Source organism: Malaclemys terrapin, chromosome 5 (genome assembly GCF_027887155.1).
Source record: "Malaclemys terrapin pileata isolate rMalTer1 chromosome 5, rMalTer1.hap1, whole genome shotgun sequence".
Taxonomy (NCBI): domain Eukaryota; kingdom Metazoa; phylum Chordata; order Testudines; family Emydidae; genus Malaclemys; species Malaclemys terrapin.
In genome coordinates, this window is record NC_071509.1 from 54607668 (window position 1) to 54627534 (window position 19867).

At 42.5% G+C, this 19867-nt stretch overlaps 1 protein-coding gene across 4 annotated transcripts in view; it reads right to left on the reverse strand.

Moving 5' to 3' along the window:
• Positions 1-19867, reverse strand: part of DLC1 (DLC1 Rho GTPase activating protein) — a 417446-nt gene that overhangs the window by 303697 nt on the left and 93882 nt on the right. For all 4 annotated transcript variants that reach the window (XM_054029697.1, XM_054029698.1, XM_054029700.1 and 1 more), the window contains exon 3: positions 542-691. In XM_054029697.1, coding sequence (XP_053885672.1) covers positions 542-691 — 150 coding nt within the window. The remainder of the gene's footprint in view (positions 1-541; positions 692-19867) is intronic.

Genomic DNA, 19867 nt, shown 5'->3' on the forward strand with positions numbered 1-19867 from the left:
CTTTAAAATAACAATTTACTCATTAGTTAGTGAACCGCTCTATCCTCTTTCACATTGTCCTCTGCAAAAGACTCTCCATCTAAATAAAGATTGTGGATTATGCTAGAATATTATTCTAACAGAGGAGGATTTCATAAGTGGCCCACAAGTGGCTCCCTGCTGAAAAATTTCTGGACCCCACAACTGGGAACAAAATAAACTGTAACTAATGTACATTTTCAACTCTAGCTATTGCAAATCAAGTGGAATGTGCATATATTCACAGGCTAACATCACTGTGATTCTAACTCCACTCTAATTTGTCTTAGTGATAAGAGGTAATAGAAACAACCTGACACCTTTGAATTTTGCTGTTCTCCCATTCTTTCATCGGGGATGTTTTCAAAATTCTCCCACATATCAGCTCTCTTTTCACAGAAAAGTGCAATCTGCAAGTGAAAGGCTGATCAAAGTAATGAGAGATAGAGAGGAAGAGAAATGAATGAATGAACCAAAATAAATCTAATTAGAATAAAAAGAAAGAGTTAGCAAACAGGCTCACAGGTATATGCCTCCGTTTGTACGTTGGGGTGCTGGATGGTGAAGAGCCTGTACTGAGAGCATTTTCAATATCCTGATCGAGCTGGTCCAGTTTCATAATTAGCAGCACCATGGAGTCCAATCGTGACCGATCTCGATCTTCTCTCATTTCCTGAAGAACAGAACATACAATTACTGAATCTGAAAGGGCACTTCATGGAAAGAATAAAAAGCTCTCTGTTCCCTAATTTGACAAAAAGTCATTGAATAATGGGCAACAAACTCTCATTTTTTGAGGGAAAAAAGAAAAATGTTTTGTATCATCAATGGGCTGTTCACTCAGAAAAGGTTGACTTACTGCCAGTTAAGCATTTGGTACACATATTTAATATACATCTTGTACTGGAATGTGTGAGGAAAGAATATGTACAATACTATTGACATAAATGCACTGTGGGGATTTCTCCAATTCATGAGTAATCTCCCATTCAAAAGGGCTATCTAAACTTATCCTCCTTTTCCAAACCCCTACCCCCACAGTTAATTAGTTTTATTTGAAGTAAGGTTCTCTTTCCTTGTGATGAACAAAGTAAAATTTGTACAAATATAAGTGGCATATTTTTGAATATGTGATAGAAATGGGAAAAAATCTACAGAAAGCCACTTTTCAGCTGTCTCCGAATACCATGTTCTTTGACGGTGGCACCCCTTAATGCTCCTGCTGTACCTTAGGGACTTACCAATGCATTTAGAAAACGAATTGTTTGAAGAGTTTTTGTCTTGGCTGTAAAATCTTGCTGTACATGAAATCTCCCTGTCCTGTAATAAAATACAGGCTGTATTTATAGATGCCTGCACAGGGGACAGGAAACGCCATATGCTTCCCATCCCAGAATCTCTTTCATCCTTGTTGGGGGATGGAAAGAGAAGAGTTATAATTCCTCCTTTAAAAGAAGCTTGGAGTGTGAACCCCTAAACCAGCAGAAGCACAGTCAAACCACACTTAAGCCTGGTGTCTCTGTACTTGCTTTGGCTTCCAATGACAGGCATCCAAGGGCTGATTAGGTCCTTAAAATATTATGAAAAATAGTATCTGGATGATGTTCACTGAAAGTAAAGCAGTTATGGTGCTAAATTCCCCTGCAGCTATTGGAAAATAAGCCCTATGTATTCTAAATTATTGGAAATGGAAACTAATCAGTGAATGTTTTGTTGGGCATTAGAGAGGCAGAAATACAAACCAACATCCCTGTAGAGTGTTAATGAGTCAACGGGACAGCTGAGTAAGACTTTCATAATGGGAAGCAAAATCCAGGTTTTTGATTCAGTTTTTGTTACAATTTAAAATTCTGGTCAGACTTGCTGAAGGGATCCCTGAGCTGTGAGAGCCTTCTGGGGAACATGAGCAGAATTAGAGTGAACCTGAAATGTATAGCTTTAGTGGGAAGTCACATGGCAAGCAGTGAATTTTACTATCTTTCAAGTTGAACCCTTGCAACCAAAACCTCTGAGTTTCTTTGTTCTAGCTGATGTTTTTGGACTTTGGTACATTAGGGGACAAATAGTGTCATGGATTCAGAAAGCAGTGGAACAGGTGAGGCTTTGCTGCACAGGGAGGTGAGGAATCCTCCGCATACTATGTGGCTCCATGGCTGCTCCACCATACTGTTGTGTGCGTGACTGGGGTTGTTCATGACTGGTATTGCTATGATTAAGCTGATTCACTAGTCAACCCCCCTGCCTAAAGAGAGGAACACAGCTGCCACAGAAGCAGAACCATCCTACCAGGCCCAGAAAAGCCTGCATCCACAAGATCCCCCGATTATTTTAAAATACATTTGTATTCCTCTTCCTTGGAATCTCAGCACTGAAAATGTAAACCAATAGCAAACAATCATGAAACTCGAAAGGAAAAAGCAAATGAGCTGCATTTCTGCAGCAAGAGGTGAGAAGTGATGGGGGTTGGAAAGACATTAAATAACATGCACATACCCAGAGGTTTTACGTACAATGAGTCAGTCAGATTTGGAGTTTATCCCAAACAATCCTCTCACAAATTCTCCCCAAAATCCTTAGGCTGGCTGTTCATGAAGTGGATTAATAATGGTGGAGAGGAATCACTTATAATTAAGAGGTGGCAAAGCATTATTATTTTTATAATAAGCCTAATTATTATTATCCAGAAAGGATGCAGGGGATGAGGGTTTGGGCCTAGGACCTTTTCAAAACAAAGATATATTTAGGCCTGTAAGTACTGTATTATTGTAATACTCCTGTGAATGGGAGTCAGAACAGCATCCTGGATGAGGAGTTTTTCATTTTTTTTTTTTTTTTTTAACAAACAGACTTTTCCATTTGCACTGTACTTGAGCATGACTCATTGTATATCTCGATCATTGCTTTCTGTCTCTTTCACAAAAGCCTAACAATTATACCAACAAAAATTAAAGTATACAATAAAAAAAAAAGCTATTCTTGAGTTGGAAATCCATTAAGATAGATGAATCCTCTAATAATATTTATTCAGTGTATGTTTAAACAATTTTAGCCTTGATATTATCAAATCAAGTTCCAAGACTTTTATGGCTTATTTGTCTTCTCCATATCTCCCTCATGTGTATATTCTGAGATTTTGTTACCAACTTGTGATTTATCTGAAGTTAGCAAGACACCAACTATCCATTTATTTTCTTTTGTAGTGACAATATTTCCTTCCCCTCACCCACCACACTCCAGATCAATTGCAAATTATTTTCAAGGTGATTGTAACATCCAGTAGTTGTCAGGTACATTACATTAAAAAAAAAAAAAAGGCTACAAAGTCAAGCTCTCAAAAGTTAGAAGATGTTAGAATTAAGGTTGTCTGTGCACCTTAATTTGTCCCCTTGTGTGTTTGCATTATGATACTGTCTAACTACATGCCATATACTTCTCCTCTTCCCACCCATCACAGGACACCTGCTTTAATCAGTTAAACTAGTGCTATGTATTCTAAAGTTTAAATAAGTCTTAACCTGTTTTTTGTCAGGGAACTTATTTTACAATGTGTCAAAATTCCTCCCTGACTCCAGAAAGGGAACAATTTAGGTCATGATGTATTAAAATTTATAGTCCTTGTAAGTTTTATCTTAGCTGGTGTAACCAAAAACAATGCTAAGTATTAAGTATGAGCCTATCAGTAATATAGGCTAAAACACACTGTATTTATCCCCAAACCATCAGATGTTGCAAATACCCACAAACCAACCATTAGAAACCTAGGAAATTCAGAGATAAGGTTATACTTAAAAGAAATCCAAACATGCTCAAGTATGAAAAGGCACCCAAACAACCCTAACTCTAGGGAAACCATGCAATAACCATACAATTATGACTAAGGCATTTCCGTGTGTGGTCCCAGATTACATTAAATGGATTTTTAAAGACACATTTTCTTTTTCCACCACTAAACACTCTACTCTGTGCCACTACAGGGTTACTTATCTGTGCATTTACATAGCTTAATACATTTGGATTTCCTTTAAATGTAATCTTAACTTTGAATTTCCCGTGTTTACAATGCTTGGGTTTGGGATAACTGCTTCTCGGCTCTCTGTGAGCTGAGGGGTGAAAACATTATCCCTTTAATGTATTTTACCTTGATATGTGCTCTCAACCTTAATGAAGTTTTCTCCTGGGAATTTGCTTGAGTTTTCAAATTTAAAATTCCATACATGAAGAAATAACATTCCCCAAAAGGGAATGTTACCCTGGGATATTTTTAAAGACTTGAAAATATTTAATCTCAACTTTTGATATTTTATTTTTACTTTTATAGATATCTTTATCAGTCTGCTGTGTAGCAGAACAAATAGGGTTGCCAACTTCTAATCACAGAAAACTGAACACCCTTGCCCTGCCCCTTTCTTATGAGACCACACCCCTCCTCACTCCATCACTCGCTCCCCCCAACCCTTGCTCTCTTGCTCATTTTCACTGTGCTGGGGCAGAGGTTGGGGTGCGGGCTCCATCTGGGGGTGTGGGCTCTGGCATTGGGCCAGGGCTGAGGGATTTGGGGTGCAGGAGGGGGTTCTGGGCTGGGGCTGAGGGGTTTGGAGTGTGGGAGGGGGCTCTTGGCTGAGGCAGGGTGTTGGGGTGTGGGAGGGGTACGGGGTGTGGGTTGGGGGTGCAGACTCCGGGCAGGGGCAGGGGGTTGGGGTGTGGGAGGGAGTTTGGGGTGTGGGCTCTGGGCAGCGCTTACCTCAGGTGACTCCTGGGAAGCAGTGACATGTCCTTCTGGCATGACAGAGGATTTATCCATCAGAAGAGGCTGGTGTATAAAGTCCTCTGCTATCTCCCATTGAAGTCTCCACATGACTAAAATACAGCTGCCCTCAATTTAGGAATCTTTGAAAATAGACACGCTCACTCCTTTGTTTCTACTGAGAAGCAACCTAGCAGCTATCTTTGTTAAGAGCAGCTTGTGGCCTCAATCCCATTGAGAACAATAGTAGATGGCAGCCATTTTGAAATAGGGCAATTCTCCATGGAATCTCAGTACTAGAATATTTGTCATTCTCGGCAAAGGAAAACCTTTCCATTATAAAATATAATGGGGGAAAAGGCCCATAACTCTGGGGGAAAAAGACTTCAAATGTAGCCTAGAAACAAGATTTCAGTGAGTTTTTAACCACAAGGGAATGCTGGAGCATTTGTATTATTCCGTTAAATACATTCAGATTTAGGAAACAATCTAACATCAAGAGTCAAATTTTTAATGACTAATTTTTAATTAAATTTTAACTCAAATTAATTAACCAATTTACTTGTAAATTCTCAGAAAATTAATTCTGTACCCAAAATGTCAGCAGTTTTTCTTTAGATATGTCCACACTTTAATATGGAGGTGTAAATTCCAGCTTGAGGAGACATAGTTCTGATTGAGCTGGCATGTAGCTGTGTCAATGCAAGCGGCAGGAGGACTAACCTGCCCCGAGTACCTGCCTAGCATCCTGGATGAGTACATACTTTGCACGGCTGCAGCTATGCTCTATTTCTAATATACTAGCTCAATCAGAGCTAATGCAAGTGTGTCCCTGGAGCTGGAAATCACACTCCCAGCTCAAAGAGTAGACATATGCTTTGGGGGTGGGGGGAAATGCAGACCACAGTGGCGGAATGCCTGCTTCACATGCAAAACTCAACACAACAGGTCAGTGTTACCAACTTTTACAATTTTATCACAAGTCTCCTGATATTTAGAGTTTTTCTTAAAACTTAGCTGCTGGAATCAAGATATTGCCTCAGTATCTCAGCTTTCATTTTAAAAAATAAAATGTTTCTAGTCCTCATGATGGCAGAGAAAACACAAAAAAAGTGAAGTGAGTACACTCTAGAGAGACAAACCTGTAAACAAATAAAAAAATAGGAAGTATTTTTTGTAAAACCTCATGATTTTTAAGCCAATCTCATGTTTTGGGGGGCGGAGGGGGCTGCCTCATGCTTTTTGAACACTTGCAATTGGGAATGCTGCAACCTTAATTATAGAACCTTGGGTAGTCCTTCCATAATAATGCATTAGGTACTGTACATTATAAGGATTTTATATATCCCTCATAAGAATATGGTGTTAGAACCAAGATACCAGACTAAATGGATCTTTGATCAGTTTTGGTAAGATAATTCTTATTGCATTGTTCTCAAAATTCTCCCGGAATATTTCTTTTCAAAACCAATCCATGATGTAGTTAAAAAAAAAAAAACAAGTATAAGAGAACATCACTAATTTTTATAACTTACTGCAAGCTGCTTAATATTGAAAATTAGTAAGTGAACAAATGCAATAATAAATTTTAAAAGGATCTTATATCACAAATTGCACTTTGTAAATTTCTGTTCATAATTGTAGTTGTGTTTGAATTAAAATATTCCATAAGGTGCTAGTGAAAGTAGAAGATAAATATGAACTTGTAGAAGCTTTTTCAAAATTTATCATAAGACCGATCAGTATTTTAAAAATGGCTGTCAGGGAAATCCTGCATTTAAGAAAAAAAAAGGGTTTTTTTAGGGCCGGATTTGTAAACTGTAGAGGCTCACTTGCATATCCCAAAATGATATTTTTTACACAGCTGTACAAATTGCATGTTTACATTTGTACAACTGAATCTATGAATGGCTAGTTAAGCACCATTGGGTGGGCTTGACTGCACAGATCAGACATGTTGAATCAAAAATATAAAAAAGTCAAATCCTGTTGGTTTCTACAGTGCTAGATGCTTATGGTTTCATTAAAGAATGGACCTTAGATTTCAGAGGCAGACTTACTGTAGGGCTGGAAAGACCAGCTTGCTCACCCACAAAAGAAAGGGACCTTTTAGGAAAAGAGTTGGCTGAGTTTCTCTGAGTATCTTTGATCTGCAGCCAGTTGGACTGAGCCTAAAATCTTACATTAGTGTTATACATTTCATATGACATTAAATTCTTCGTCCTTGTCTTTCACTGCTAAAAAATATCCTGTTCAAAAATGGAAAGGTATTAAATCTCTTTTCATAAACTGTGAAGGCATTCATCTGAACTGACAGCAAGAGCTCAGGATAATGCAATATATCCTGTTTCAAAACTATCTGTTGATTTTTTACAAGCAGTTATATAAATCAGATACATTTTTTTTATCTTTTTGCACTGCAATGTACAGCTACGATAAACTTGGGTAAAAGCCTGAGAATCTTTTCTCTCACTGAAGATTATATCTCATACTACTATACTGGGGCCATATTCCTCATCCTTTTAGGAGAGAGGAAATGGTATATGGATTCCAAAGAAGAGCATTTCCACATGCTGAGAAAATGATAGCACTGCCTATATTTTCTCCCACATAAAGAACTTCAGGTCCAGATGCTACAAAGATCAGAGTATTTTTCTTAAGAATAGCTTAAACCATCTAACTGAACAATATTTAAAACAAATTAGCCATGGAAAATATTTCCCTAATTTATAAACCAAAATACAGTGATTAATTAAAAAACGAACAAGATATTTTTCTGGGAAGTACAGGTTGTAATGCTCCTTATAGATACTTTGAGTCCCAGACTATTGTTCATCTAATCGAGTAGAGTTTATTGGGCTGTTCTAAAACTGTTTCCAAAACATGCTTTCAATATTCCAGTTAAACTTTTAAGGACATGATATCTGGGAGAGAGAGAGAAGCGTTAGAAAACACTTGATTGAGGTACAACATAGTGAAACACTGTCTCCTTTCAATACAAGATAAAGGGTACAACTAAACAGATTTTCACAGAAACTCTCACAGGACATCTGACCTTAGGAAAAGTCATACTATAGTATTTCTCCCTGGGATAATAATTGAGACATCTAGCCATGTGGATTGTCACTGCCGCTGCAGAAGAGCATGGTTTGGATAGTGGCCGTTCCCTCTTCTGCACTAGGAAACCACATGGGGTGTGAACCCCAAAAAGTTCCCATTGGTGGTTTTCCTTAGGGTTCCCAGAAGGGCTGGATGGGTTGAATGCACTACCATTGATACAGCATGACTTTCCCACTTCTGCACCCCTCGGATGGCGTAGGGGGAATATCTCGCCAATCAGGGTACCCTCTGCTGACAGAACCTCTTAAGCTTTATCTGATTTTGTGTTAAAAAATTTACTGACTCACAAATTTGCCAGCCTTTCAATCTTAATGCACAAATCCCACTGCGATACCTCCCTTCTTTGAGGGGGTTTTGTCTAAAACTCAGAACAAGTTCATCCTGAATGGGGTTTTGTGGTTGTTTTTCGTGTGCACTGGCTCAGTCAGTTTTGATTTAGCTATCCTGCACTTCTCTGTGACCAACCAAGACATTTGTGTCATCACAAGTGCGCTAATAAATATGCTTTTTTAATAGTGAAACTTTGCAGCCCATCAGATAGAAAATCACTTAAAAAAACCCAGGACAAAACAAAGTAAGTTGTGTGATGTTGCACTCCATAATGTTTTATGGAAAGATGCTTACGAGTGTAAATATGATGTAACTGAAATATGCTTTAATCAAAAGGTCTCTTGTAGTCCACGAAAGCTTATGCTCTAATAAATTTGTTAGTCTCTAAGGTGCCACAAGTACTCCTGTTCTTCTTATTACAAAGCTTATAATCTACTGAGTTTGTTCATCCTATTTGTATGTATATATCATTCTTGCATCTGAAGCTAGAAATATAAAGTTTAACTCTGAGGTCCTATTGTATTTATACAAAGTGTGGGCCATTGATGATGGTTTAAAATCTTGATGGGTCCCATTGACTAGGACAATTGGTTGTAAATGGCTCTGTTTACTTGTTCCTGTAAACCAGCCCAGGAAGCATGGTGGAATCCATCTTAAACCTGGTGCTTTTCCATTTAGAAGGAGGGCTGGGGATCCAGAGAGACACAAGATTCCTGCCTTGTGCCAAAGCTATAAAAGGGGGTGGAAGAGAACAAAGGAGGCTGTCAGTCATGAGAAAACCCCTAGTTACCACCTGAGCTGGAACTAACAAGGACTGTACCAGGAGAAATGATTCGGCTCAGACTAGGAAGGAGTCTAGTCTGTGAAAGAAGCTTTTTGGAACATCTCTGAGGATGAGCTATTACCTGTATCAGTTTCTTAATGTATTAGACTTGCATGTTTTTGCTTTATTTTGCTGGTGACTTACTTTGTTCTGTCTGTTATTACTTGAAACCACTTAAATCCTACCTTTTATACTTAATAAACTCAGTTTTGTTTATTAATTAACCCAGAGTACATGATTAATACCTGGGGGGTACAAACAGCTGTGCATATCTCTCTATCAGTGTTATAGAAGGCGGACAATTTATGAGTTTACCCTGTATAAGCTTTATACAGAGTAAAATGGATTTATTTGGGGTTTGGATCCCATTGGGATCTGGGTGCTGGAGACAGGTTATCTGCTGAGAAGTTTTTGGTTAAAGTCTGCAGCTTTGGGGGCGTGGACCAGACCTGGGTCTGTGTTGCAGCAGGCTAGCATATCTGGCTCAACAAGACAGGGTTCTGGAGTCCCAGGCTGGCAGGGAAAATGGGCTCAGAGGTAGTTCCAGCACATCAGGTGACTGTCCCAAGGGGTCTCTGTGACCAAACCCGTCACAAGTTGCTCTTTAGAGAATTCAGTTTTTAGAATCACATTGTAATCAGTCAATATTGTGCCAAATCCCCATGACAAATGCAATTCTGAGGGATCATTATTACATGGCCACTCAGCATGGCATACTGTAGCCAACAGCTAATTATAAAGCATAGCACCACTGAAATAGAAAACCAAATCAAGCAGGACTGTTTATTAGGTAAGTCTATGTTACTGTGGTCAGACATACATGGAAAACATAAACCTCTCAGACTGTGATTACTTCATTGCGTTGTACCTACAAGAGATGAAATACTGATACAGATGAAGTGGGACTAACTCATGTGACTACAGAATACAAAACAAAGACCAAAGTTAATATTGTGATTGATATAGCTTATCTTACACACAAGATAATTATCTTACATTTACAGCACATAACTTTCAACATAACGGATCCTGAAGGACTTTAGAAACTCAGGTTTAAGAGTAGCAGCCGTGTTAGTCTGTATCCGCAAAAAGAACAGGAGTACTTGTGGCACCTTAGAAACTAACAAATTTATTAGAGCATAAGCTTTTGTGGACTACAGCCCACTTCTTCGGATGCTTAGAAACTCATTCCACAAACTACAGATGCTACAGACCTAGTCCCCTCTGCTTTGCCCTACTCGAGCAGGCCCTCTGCCACCTTGGTCACCAGTCCTGACTTAGGGGTGTGTCAGAGGCAGGGATTTAAAAAGGCATGTGGCAGGCAATCCCCTGATGGTGAAATGGTTCCTGGAGGCCTATGCATCTCAGAGAAGCTCCTTGCTACCCAAGGATTGTAGAGGTTGAAAAGGTGAATAAAGCAAACTTTCCCAACACCCTTCCAAACTGCCTAGCATAGCTTGATGGCAATTGAAAATTCAGAGAGCGCATACTTTATCTGGCCATTTATTCTGCCCTATAAAAGGAGAGCTCACTTTTCACTATCCCCTTTCTGCCCTTTATTGTTTGTTGATCCCATTTACAATGTCATGTATAAAATCAGTTTGCAATTAATTACGTTGTAGCAGAATTGTATTGTTTGTTTGTTCTCTAGTACCTACCACTCTTTAGGCTGTGTGTATGAGCAACAGTAATAGCTACAGCTGGTAAAAATATTGGGAAAAATGCATTCACCAAAGCAAGCAAATTTGGATCACGCTTGGTTCACAGACAATTCACAAAGGAGAAGGGGGGCTAACTACTTTGAGTACATTGTTTGTTGTAAATTGTTAGCCCATTTCTGGTTGTTCTTATTTTGTTTACAATTCTTTTCATAACAGTGGTTGTGACACTTTTCAGGATTATCAGAGGTGTCCAGTAAGAATCACTATCACCTGTTCACACCATGAGAAAGCCTTTTTCTGTGGCCGGGCAGAAAGCCTCACAACTCTGCCGGCTGCTGGCAGCACACGCTCTGCTCCAGGCTCCGCGAGCCTCAGTCCTTTTCTTTGAAGGCTAGCAATTTACACACCCTTCTTTAGTGCCCAGTCTCTTTCTTTCTGAGCATCCATACTGTAAACCGATCCTCTGCATCCCAGTTCACCACTTTCCTTAGCATAAAGCACTTAAACATATCTGTAATCAAACCAAACTGAAGTTTAACAGAGCTTGAGATAGAGATTTAAATAAAAGCAAGTATAAGGGATTGGAAACATAAGGGGAATACAATATAAAGCCTATCCTCATTAACAGGTTACTTTCCTATCTAATAAGGCATTTCTCCCACAATCGTCAATCACTACAGCACTTGTCCAGTTCAGAAAGCTGGGATCCACCTTTCATGAGACACCCCGGCTGGCAGAGTTTCTCCTCTGTAATGGATAACAACTTGTGCCATTATATCTGCTCTCATATGGTTACAGGCCACTGTCTGTTAGCCCAGAGAGCTCCTTCTTCAGAGAACTCTTCTGTGGTTCATTTGTCTTTGTAAATGCACAAGTCTCCAGCTGGTTCAGACAGTAAACAAGTGCTGCCTCCACAGATATCCATTGTTCTCAATGTTGATTGAGCTAGCCCTAAGACCGCACCTTGCCTCAGGTGACAAGTCTCACTTCAACAATTTTGCAACCAATATTCTACATTTACATATCTCAGACTATTTGCTGTGCAAACATCTCACAATAACCATGACAGTCAGCTAGTTCTTTAGCTTTCAGCAGAAACCACACACCACCTCCTTTATTATTGAGAAATATTGAGAAGATGGTCTAGTACAGAGATAATATACCTGTCTGGCTATGTCTGTCAGTGGATTAATGCTCCTTACTTTTGCAAGCTTGCTGTCTATGTTTTGTCTTATGAGAGCTGTCCTGTACCAATTTGTTACAGTAATACATTGTAATATCTTCAGCATTCTGTATGTTGATTGGGTATCTATTACACTGCTTTAGTTAAAGCCAAACTAATTTGTGGGGAAAGATAGTAGCCAGACATAAATACAAAATAGTCTGCAAATGTCAAGTCTTCTGGAGTGACAGAGTGTAGAATGAATAAAATTATATTACTGTGGTCTTGTGACAAAGATTAGTAAGAACATAAAATCAACAACATTAGAATCATGTTGTGAAAGAGATTGATGAGAACAGAACCTATAAGAAACTTTCTTTTAAATGGCCAATAACTTCCTGATTTCCTTCTTCCTCTTGTGTTGTAAACTGGCACCACACTTGCATCCATACTTTCCAACTAAGCAAAAAAAAAAGCTATTACCTTTAGTTGACCCCAGTTCTAGTTGTTATGAAGGAAAACACTTACACTTTGAGGAGAGTATTATGACAGTAATCTGAGCACTAATTATAAGGCTGGAAGAAATACAGCAATTTAGTAGGACTCTAGAAGTGGAACTTGACACATTCTGTATTTCTATACTATTGCCAGCACTCCACAGAACTGGCCTTTTTGTACATAATTAACCAGATTTAAAAAAAAAATAACCTAAGTTCCTGACTTCTGCATTTGTATCACACTAAGGCCAACAGATTAGGACACATCACTAGGTAAAATTGTGTAAAATTTTTGCAGTGAAACCAGCGAATGGCAACATCAAACTCAGCTCCTTTTGGGTCTTATTACAAACACAAACAGATTAGTTAAAAGGTCAGCTAAGATTTATGAATGTATGAAATGAACTTGCACCCAGTTACATGTAAGCCTGGCCCAGCTCATTGTTTTTGCAGCCAAACCAGATGAGGTTAATGGTTTATCACGATTTTGAAATGAAACCAGGTGAATCCCTAATGGTTCTGGCTGAATTTCATTTTCAAATTTTTGGATTTATCAAACTAGACACTCAAAGTGAAACGAAGCGGTAAGAATCTATATCAATGAAGTCAACGGAAGCCTTTCCATTTACCTTAATGGGCTTTGGATCAGGTATATGAACCTGTGCAAAGCCAAACCTCCAAGTTTTCTCAAGCTCACGGGAAAATATGTGAGAATTTATTTAGTCAAATTTACCCCTGGCATAAATGGGTGCAACTCCTATTGACTTTATTCATTGGGATAGTTTGCTACTGTTATAAGGCTCATGGAAAAATTTATATCCTAATTCTTATCTTCTGTGTAATCTAGTTCAAACACACAGAGAGCTTTTGAGGGTCTTTGACTTCAGTACAAGAAAAGATTAATGTTCTCAAGTGCTGTGCTCTTCTCATGAACTATGAATTAAGATTGGTGAACAATCTGAAATATGCCAACAAGAAAAAAAATCTCAATTCTAAAGGGTGGTTGAATGCTATTTAACATCAAGGGATCTGGAACAGTTCTCTCTGAGGTCCTGTGAGCTATTAGAGAGGCTCATTCATAACCTTGCCACATAAAAATGATAGGCCATGGAATGCAGATTAACAAGCAGAAGGTCCATTATTATATGAGAAGGTAAAGTTAATTATGAAAGAAAATAACAAGCTCAAATCTAAAGTGGTTTTTATTTATCTCATATATAAATTGCAATTTAGTCCTTACAACCACAAAGTGCAGCATAAACTAAATTCTTTTGAAGTGATTAACTGTCCAAGTACTATTGTTTCCCAGGCATGGAATACAGGTTCAAATAAGGTAGCTCTCCAGTGCTAACTACTGGTGATAGTATTGAGCATTTGGTAATGAGAATTTGTGTTCAAGAAGAATTGCAGAAAGTTCCCTACATTCCAAGTACACTCTTATTCACCTGATCTGAATGTGCTGGAGGCAGTAGAGATAACGCCAAGCATGAGGTTGCACAGACATTTAGGAGACTGAAGTCTGAGGAAAAACCTCAGCCCTGAGGCAATTGTGGCTAAATATCTCCACAAGCCACAGGCTTTACATATTTGGTCCAGCAATTGAATGGTGTTTTCCTACATCAACTACTTGTTACTTGTGCTTAGTTGAGAGTAAAGTGTTCTGTGATTACTTCCAGCAATGGGATGAAGGAGAATGGTCTAAAACAAAAATGAAGAAGGGTGCCAAGATACTGGAAACCTTCACCATACTTTATAAAGTGTCGTGGAAAAGGGAAAAAAAAACAAAAACAAACCTCTTCCATGTTAACTCTGTACCATTCTCCAAACAAAATAAAACAACCCACAATTCAAGACTGATCTTTTGACATAGGTTCTTGTAACAGGGCTTGGGAGGCCTAGTGGTTAGATCACCTGGCTCTCAGGCCTGGGCTGGGCCCTCTATCTGCACGAGTCCCAGCCCAGGGCTCTGTGAAGGTCAACCCCTGAACACGGGGGTTGGTGTCCCTCTCAGCGGCAAGTCAGAATCCACTGCCCTGGACTATTTCCTTCCAGTTTGTTCAGTTTGGGGTATGGCCCCTCTAGTCCAATTTACCGGGTGTCTCGTTTCCCAAAGAATTCCCTCTGTGGTCTGGGTGGCACCTTGCTGTGGTCCCATGCTCCTTCAGTTGGGGCAACCACAACGTCTCTGGGGTTCGCTCAGTCAGTTACCTCCCATGCTGGGGGTTCCTCCAGTCTTCTTGGCTGGGAAACTAGTGCTTATTACAGATGGCTACCCTGGCTGCTTCAGGCAGGGATACAGCTAGCTCCTGACTCTTCACCACTCAACTCTGAACTGAGCCAGGCTCCCTTCTTTTATTTCCCCTCCAGGCCTGGCATTGGCTGCAGATATAGTGGGGCAGGCTAGCTGTGCCCAAAGGCTTTCTTCCTGAACCTCTAATTTAGTTTTAATTGTTCCTGGATCTGTTCTTCTAATATGCCATTTAAATTTACTTGTGTAAATTGTAATAGTTTTACAAACAGGGTCAGCTTTCAGATAGCACCTCTACAGTTGCACCACAATCTTCTGCATACATATTTGTTGTAGTCACAGCTAGGGTTGCCAGGCATCCAGTTTTCAACTGGAACGCCCGGTCAAAAAGGGACCCTGGCAGCTCTGCTTGGGTTATTAAAAGTCCAATGGTGGTGCAGGCAGGCTCCCTCCACTGTTCCTGGGAAGTAGTTGGCATGTCCCTCTGACTCCAAGGCGCAGGGGCAGCCAGGGAAGCTCTACATGCTGCCACTGCCATGTTCCCAGCCAATGGGAGAGGCAGGGGTGGTGCTGCGCCTCCGCCTGGCCACGGCGCTGCCTAGGAGCCAGAGGGACATGTTGCTGCTTCCGGGAGCCGCCTGAGATGAGTGCTGCCTGGAGCCTGCACCACGCACTCCCTCCCTCTCACACCCCAACCCCCTGCCCTAGCCCTCATTCGCACCCCCCTCCCGCATCCAAACTCCCTTTCGCACCCTGCACCCCTCCTATACCCCAACCCCCTGCCCCAGCTTGGAGCCCCTCCACACCCTGAACCCCTCATTTCTGGGCCCATCCCAGAGCCTATACCCCTTCCCATACCCCAACCCCCTCTCCTGGCTCGGAACCCCCTCTTACCCTCCAAACCCCTCGGCCCCACCCCCAGCCTGGAGTCCCCTCCTACATCCCAAACCCCTCATTCCAGGGCCCCATCCCAGAGCCCGCAACCGCTGCCAGAACCCACACCCCAACCCCCTGCACCAGCCCAGTGAAAATGAGTGAGTGAGCAAGGGTGAGGGAGAGTGAGCAATGGAGGGAGAAGGGATGGAGTGAGCACAGAGGCCATGGCTTCAGAGAAGGGGCATGGCAGGGTCAGGGACGGGGCAAGGGTGTTTGGCTTTCTGCAAATAGAAAGTTGGCAACCCTAGTCACAGCATCTGCATGTGCAAGCTATGGCGCCATCCATCTTTTTGAACTGTGTTTGTAAAGCCAAGATTTGAGGAGTGCAGAAAATTGTCCATAAAACATTCTTGCACAAATTTTCTTAAGATCTGGGCCATGGTGTTTCTTTTTGGTTTCTTCATTAATTTGACTATAGTAGGGGTCAGCAACCTTCGGCATGCAGCCCACCAGGGTAATCTGCTGGCGGGCCATGAGACATTTTGTTTACATTGACCATTACATTAACCATTACAGGGATGTGCTGGTCGTAGCTCCCATTGGCCGGGAATGGCAAACCACGGTCACGGGGAGCTGCAGGAGGCTGTGCCTGTGGACGCTCAATGTAAACAAAATGTTTTGCGGCCTGACAGTGGATTACCCTGATGGGCCGTGTGCCAAAGGTTGCCGACCCCTGGACTATAGTCACTGTTGAATAACATAGGTATGGATCTTGAAGTTATGTGTGCTGAGTTCCCATTTAAATTAATGAGAGTTTCAAGCACAAAGCAGCAGCAAGAACAGGCCCAATGTTTTCTATTTCAGAAGTATTCTGCAGTAACTTTCCAACACTGCTCACAAAAGGCAGCATGCTCCAATTGAGGAGAACTCCTGGGTGGGATATATGAAGAAAATAAATTAGTAAATATATGAATGGAACAAAAACAAAACAAACAAAACAAAAAAGGAAGAAAAGGACCTTCCCCTTTGTTGAGTATTTACCATTCAAACATTTTGTTGAGGCCAAAACACTGAATTAGATGAGCATGGTGAAAGTACGGTTAAGTGACAGATGGGTTAGCAAGATGAAATACTTTTTGGTTGGAAGAAGGTTTTTGTGGTCTAGCATAACCTCAGTCTTTATTTATTGGGTTACCATAATTTTACACTAAGGATTAATTTAACACTGAATTTCTATCATATACACAATAAGTAATTTTATGGCAAAACTCATCAAAACAAAAGTGGAAGTGTTTAAACAGTTGTCTTTCTCAAGAACAAATGGAACCATTAGAACTAGATATTTAGGTTATGTCTATACTAATGGCAATGTGTAGGTATTACACATGTAGCTATACACCTCAATGAAAGTGCCAGAAAGCTTTTCCACGTAGCCTCCCAAATACTGGAGCCTCTCCCCACTGTTAAATAAATTAATGGAGATATCTTATCTCCTAGAACTGGAAGGGACTTTGAAAGGTCATTGAGTCCAACCCCCTGCCTTCACTAGCAGGACCAAATACTCATTTTGCCCCAGATTCCTAAGTGGCCCCCTTAAGGATTGAACTCACAACCCTGGGTTTAGCAGGCCAATGCTCAAACCACTGAGCTATCCCGCCCCCTCTTGGAACCTTTAGCTGCAGTCTTAGGTGGTGGTCCCCCTCACCCCCAAGGGACACCTGACTGCAGTGGCGCCGCCCCTTCCCCGAGGCCCCTCCACCCACTGCCTGCTGCTGCTGCTGCTGTCTGCCTACCTGCACTCCACCTCCCCCATCAGGTCCTGCTGCTCGACGTGTTGCTTTTCCTCACGGATAGGGGAGAGAGGAGGGACACTGTGAGCAAGTGGAAGGTGCGGAGGTCTGGAGGGGGAGTGAGACGGCTCGGCAAGGCACTGGGGCCGGCAGCTCTGGCTGGCACTCAGACGGGGGGCAGCTCAGCCCGGCGTTCAGGCTGGAGGGAGCGGCTCAGCCCAGTGCTCGGTCAGGGGCAGGGGGGACAGGGCCGGCTCTAGGCACCAGCAAAACAAGCTGGTGCTTGGGGCAGCACATTTTTAGGGGCGGCATGGCCGGCACCAGAATGCCGCCCCTAAAAATGTGCCCCGGCCGCCCTAGCTGCTGCTGCCACGGCATGCGAAACAGCTGATTCGCGCGCTGCTACTCGCCCTCCCTCCCAGGCTCTCAAACCTGGGAGGGAGGGGGAGGTCCTGAGCGGCCGTTTCGCGTGCCGCTGCTCCCCCTCCCTCCCAGGCTTGGACGCCTAGGAGGGAGGGGGAGAAGCGGCGCCCACGCCGCAGCCACTCGGAGTCTCCCCCTCCCTCCCAGGCTCTCAAACCTGGGAGGGAGGGGGAGATCCTGAGCGGCCGCGGTGCGGCGCCGCTTCTCCCCCTCCCTCCTAGGCTTGAGAGCCTGGGGGGAGGAGGCAGGGCTGGGGATTTGGGGAAGGGGCGGAGTTGAGGCGGGGCCGGAGGTGGGGTAATTAAATAGGGGGGGGGGGAAATTGTTTTTGCTTTGGGTGGCAAAAATCCTAGAGCTGGCCCTGAGGGGGGAGCTGCTCAGCCCGGCACTGGGGCTGGATTAGCCCGGCACTCAGACTGGGGACAGGTGAGCGGCTTGGCCTGTCTCTGGGGCCAGTCTGGCCTGGCGTGGCAGGAGTGTTTCAATTAATACAAAATAGACAAAAAATGTATGTAGTTCCTTATTTCTTAGGATAAAACCCCAGAGCAAGTAAGCTTGAGAGGAAGAAAATGAGGGGAAAGGGGAAAAATACAGGAGGCTGACAAAATTTGCATTTGCCGATTTCATAGAAGTCTTAAAGTTGTAGTTTCTTTACATTATATTGCTAGGAATGGTGTTAAATTCATTAAATGTAACTGAATATATATGGAAGTATAAATGACTGTGAAATATATACTATGGGGACTATGACTTACCCGGATTTAATGGTCTGTGGGCTCTGATTGGGTAAATAAGGTCAAAGTGGACAGAGAGAGAATATGGATTGTTTTGAGGGACGTGTTGCTTTAGACTCAGCAAGAGGGTACAAGGCATTGTCTTGGATTACAATGCAGCAAAGAGTTCTGTGGCACCTTATAGACTAACAAACGTATAGGAGCATGAGCTTTTGTGGGTGAATACCCACTTCTTCGGATGCATGCACGGCTACCCCTTTGATACTTGGATTACAATGAAATTGATATTGTTACTTTGCTACCATATTTTTACTTCTTGGCAGTGAGGCAAGCTTCAGCTGGTAACGCGGATTTGGCGGCATGCCTGCGGAAGGTCCGCCAAAGCCGCGGGACTGGCTGACCTCCTGCAGGCACGCCGCCGAAGGCAGTCTAACTGCCGCCCTCGAGGCAACTGGCAAGCCACCACAGGCACACGCTTGTTGCGCTGGTGCCTGGAGCCGCCCCTGCAACTGAGACTACCATTAAAAACACATATGAACCTCATCATGGGTTGAGTTAAAACCTCTTCAGTCTTTGATGGGGTGTTCACCCCACATGAGCCCTGAAAGAATTGAGGCAGACTGTGGGGGGGGGGGGACTAATTAACCTAACAGGCCACAGCTGAAGGAAATCAGGTAGCTAATAAATCCCCTGTTTAAATGAGGAAGCCCAGCTGAGGAAGAACAAGCTGGGCTGGGACTATAAAGGCAGGAAATTAGCAGTAGAGGTGGGTGTCTGGGAAAGTCTGCAGTCATTCCCTTGATGAAGGGAGATGTGGTTGGGCTGGCAAACTGGGAGGGAGCTAGGAAGGTAGTACAGGGCTCAGGGAAAGGCAGTAAGGTCTAAGATGGAAGAGATCTTGACTGCTGGCTACCGGGTCCCTGAGCTGGAATCCAGAGTAGAGGGTGGGTCTGGGTTTCCCTGCCAGCCACTGAGAGACTGGCCCTACAAGGCAGTGAATAGAAAGGCTACCTAGGTCTGCTGGTGGAAAGCCTTTGATAGCCCAGAAGGGGAAGAGACAGAGTAGAAACCATTTGGTGACCTGGACAGAGGGCCAAGTCATGAAGAGATAGCAGCGGTTTCTGGAGAGAGGGACTGCAGACCCAGAGAAAGAGAGGAAGAAAGATGGTGTGCAACTGCAGGAAGGGGTGTTAACCTCATGAGTTATTCCCCAGAGTGACCAAGAGGAAGTTCCACCCTAGCAGTATGTAGAGCACCTCATCACAGGGCCACACCTAAAACAAAGCCCAATAGAGTCTCCACAGAAACTATCACCTGCTGAGCGGGGGAGGTTTGACTGGGTTTTATGCGCATGTGTGGCGAGGGAAACACACAGAAACTAAGAAGAGCCCGAGTAGAGAGACAGGCTGAAGGAGCAGCTGAAAGTGTGTGGTTGACCCAG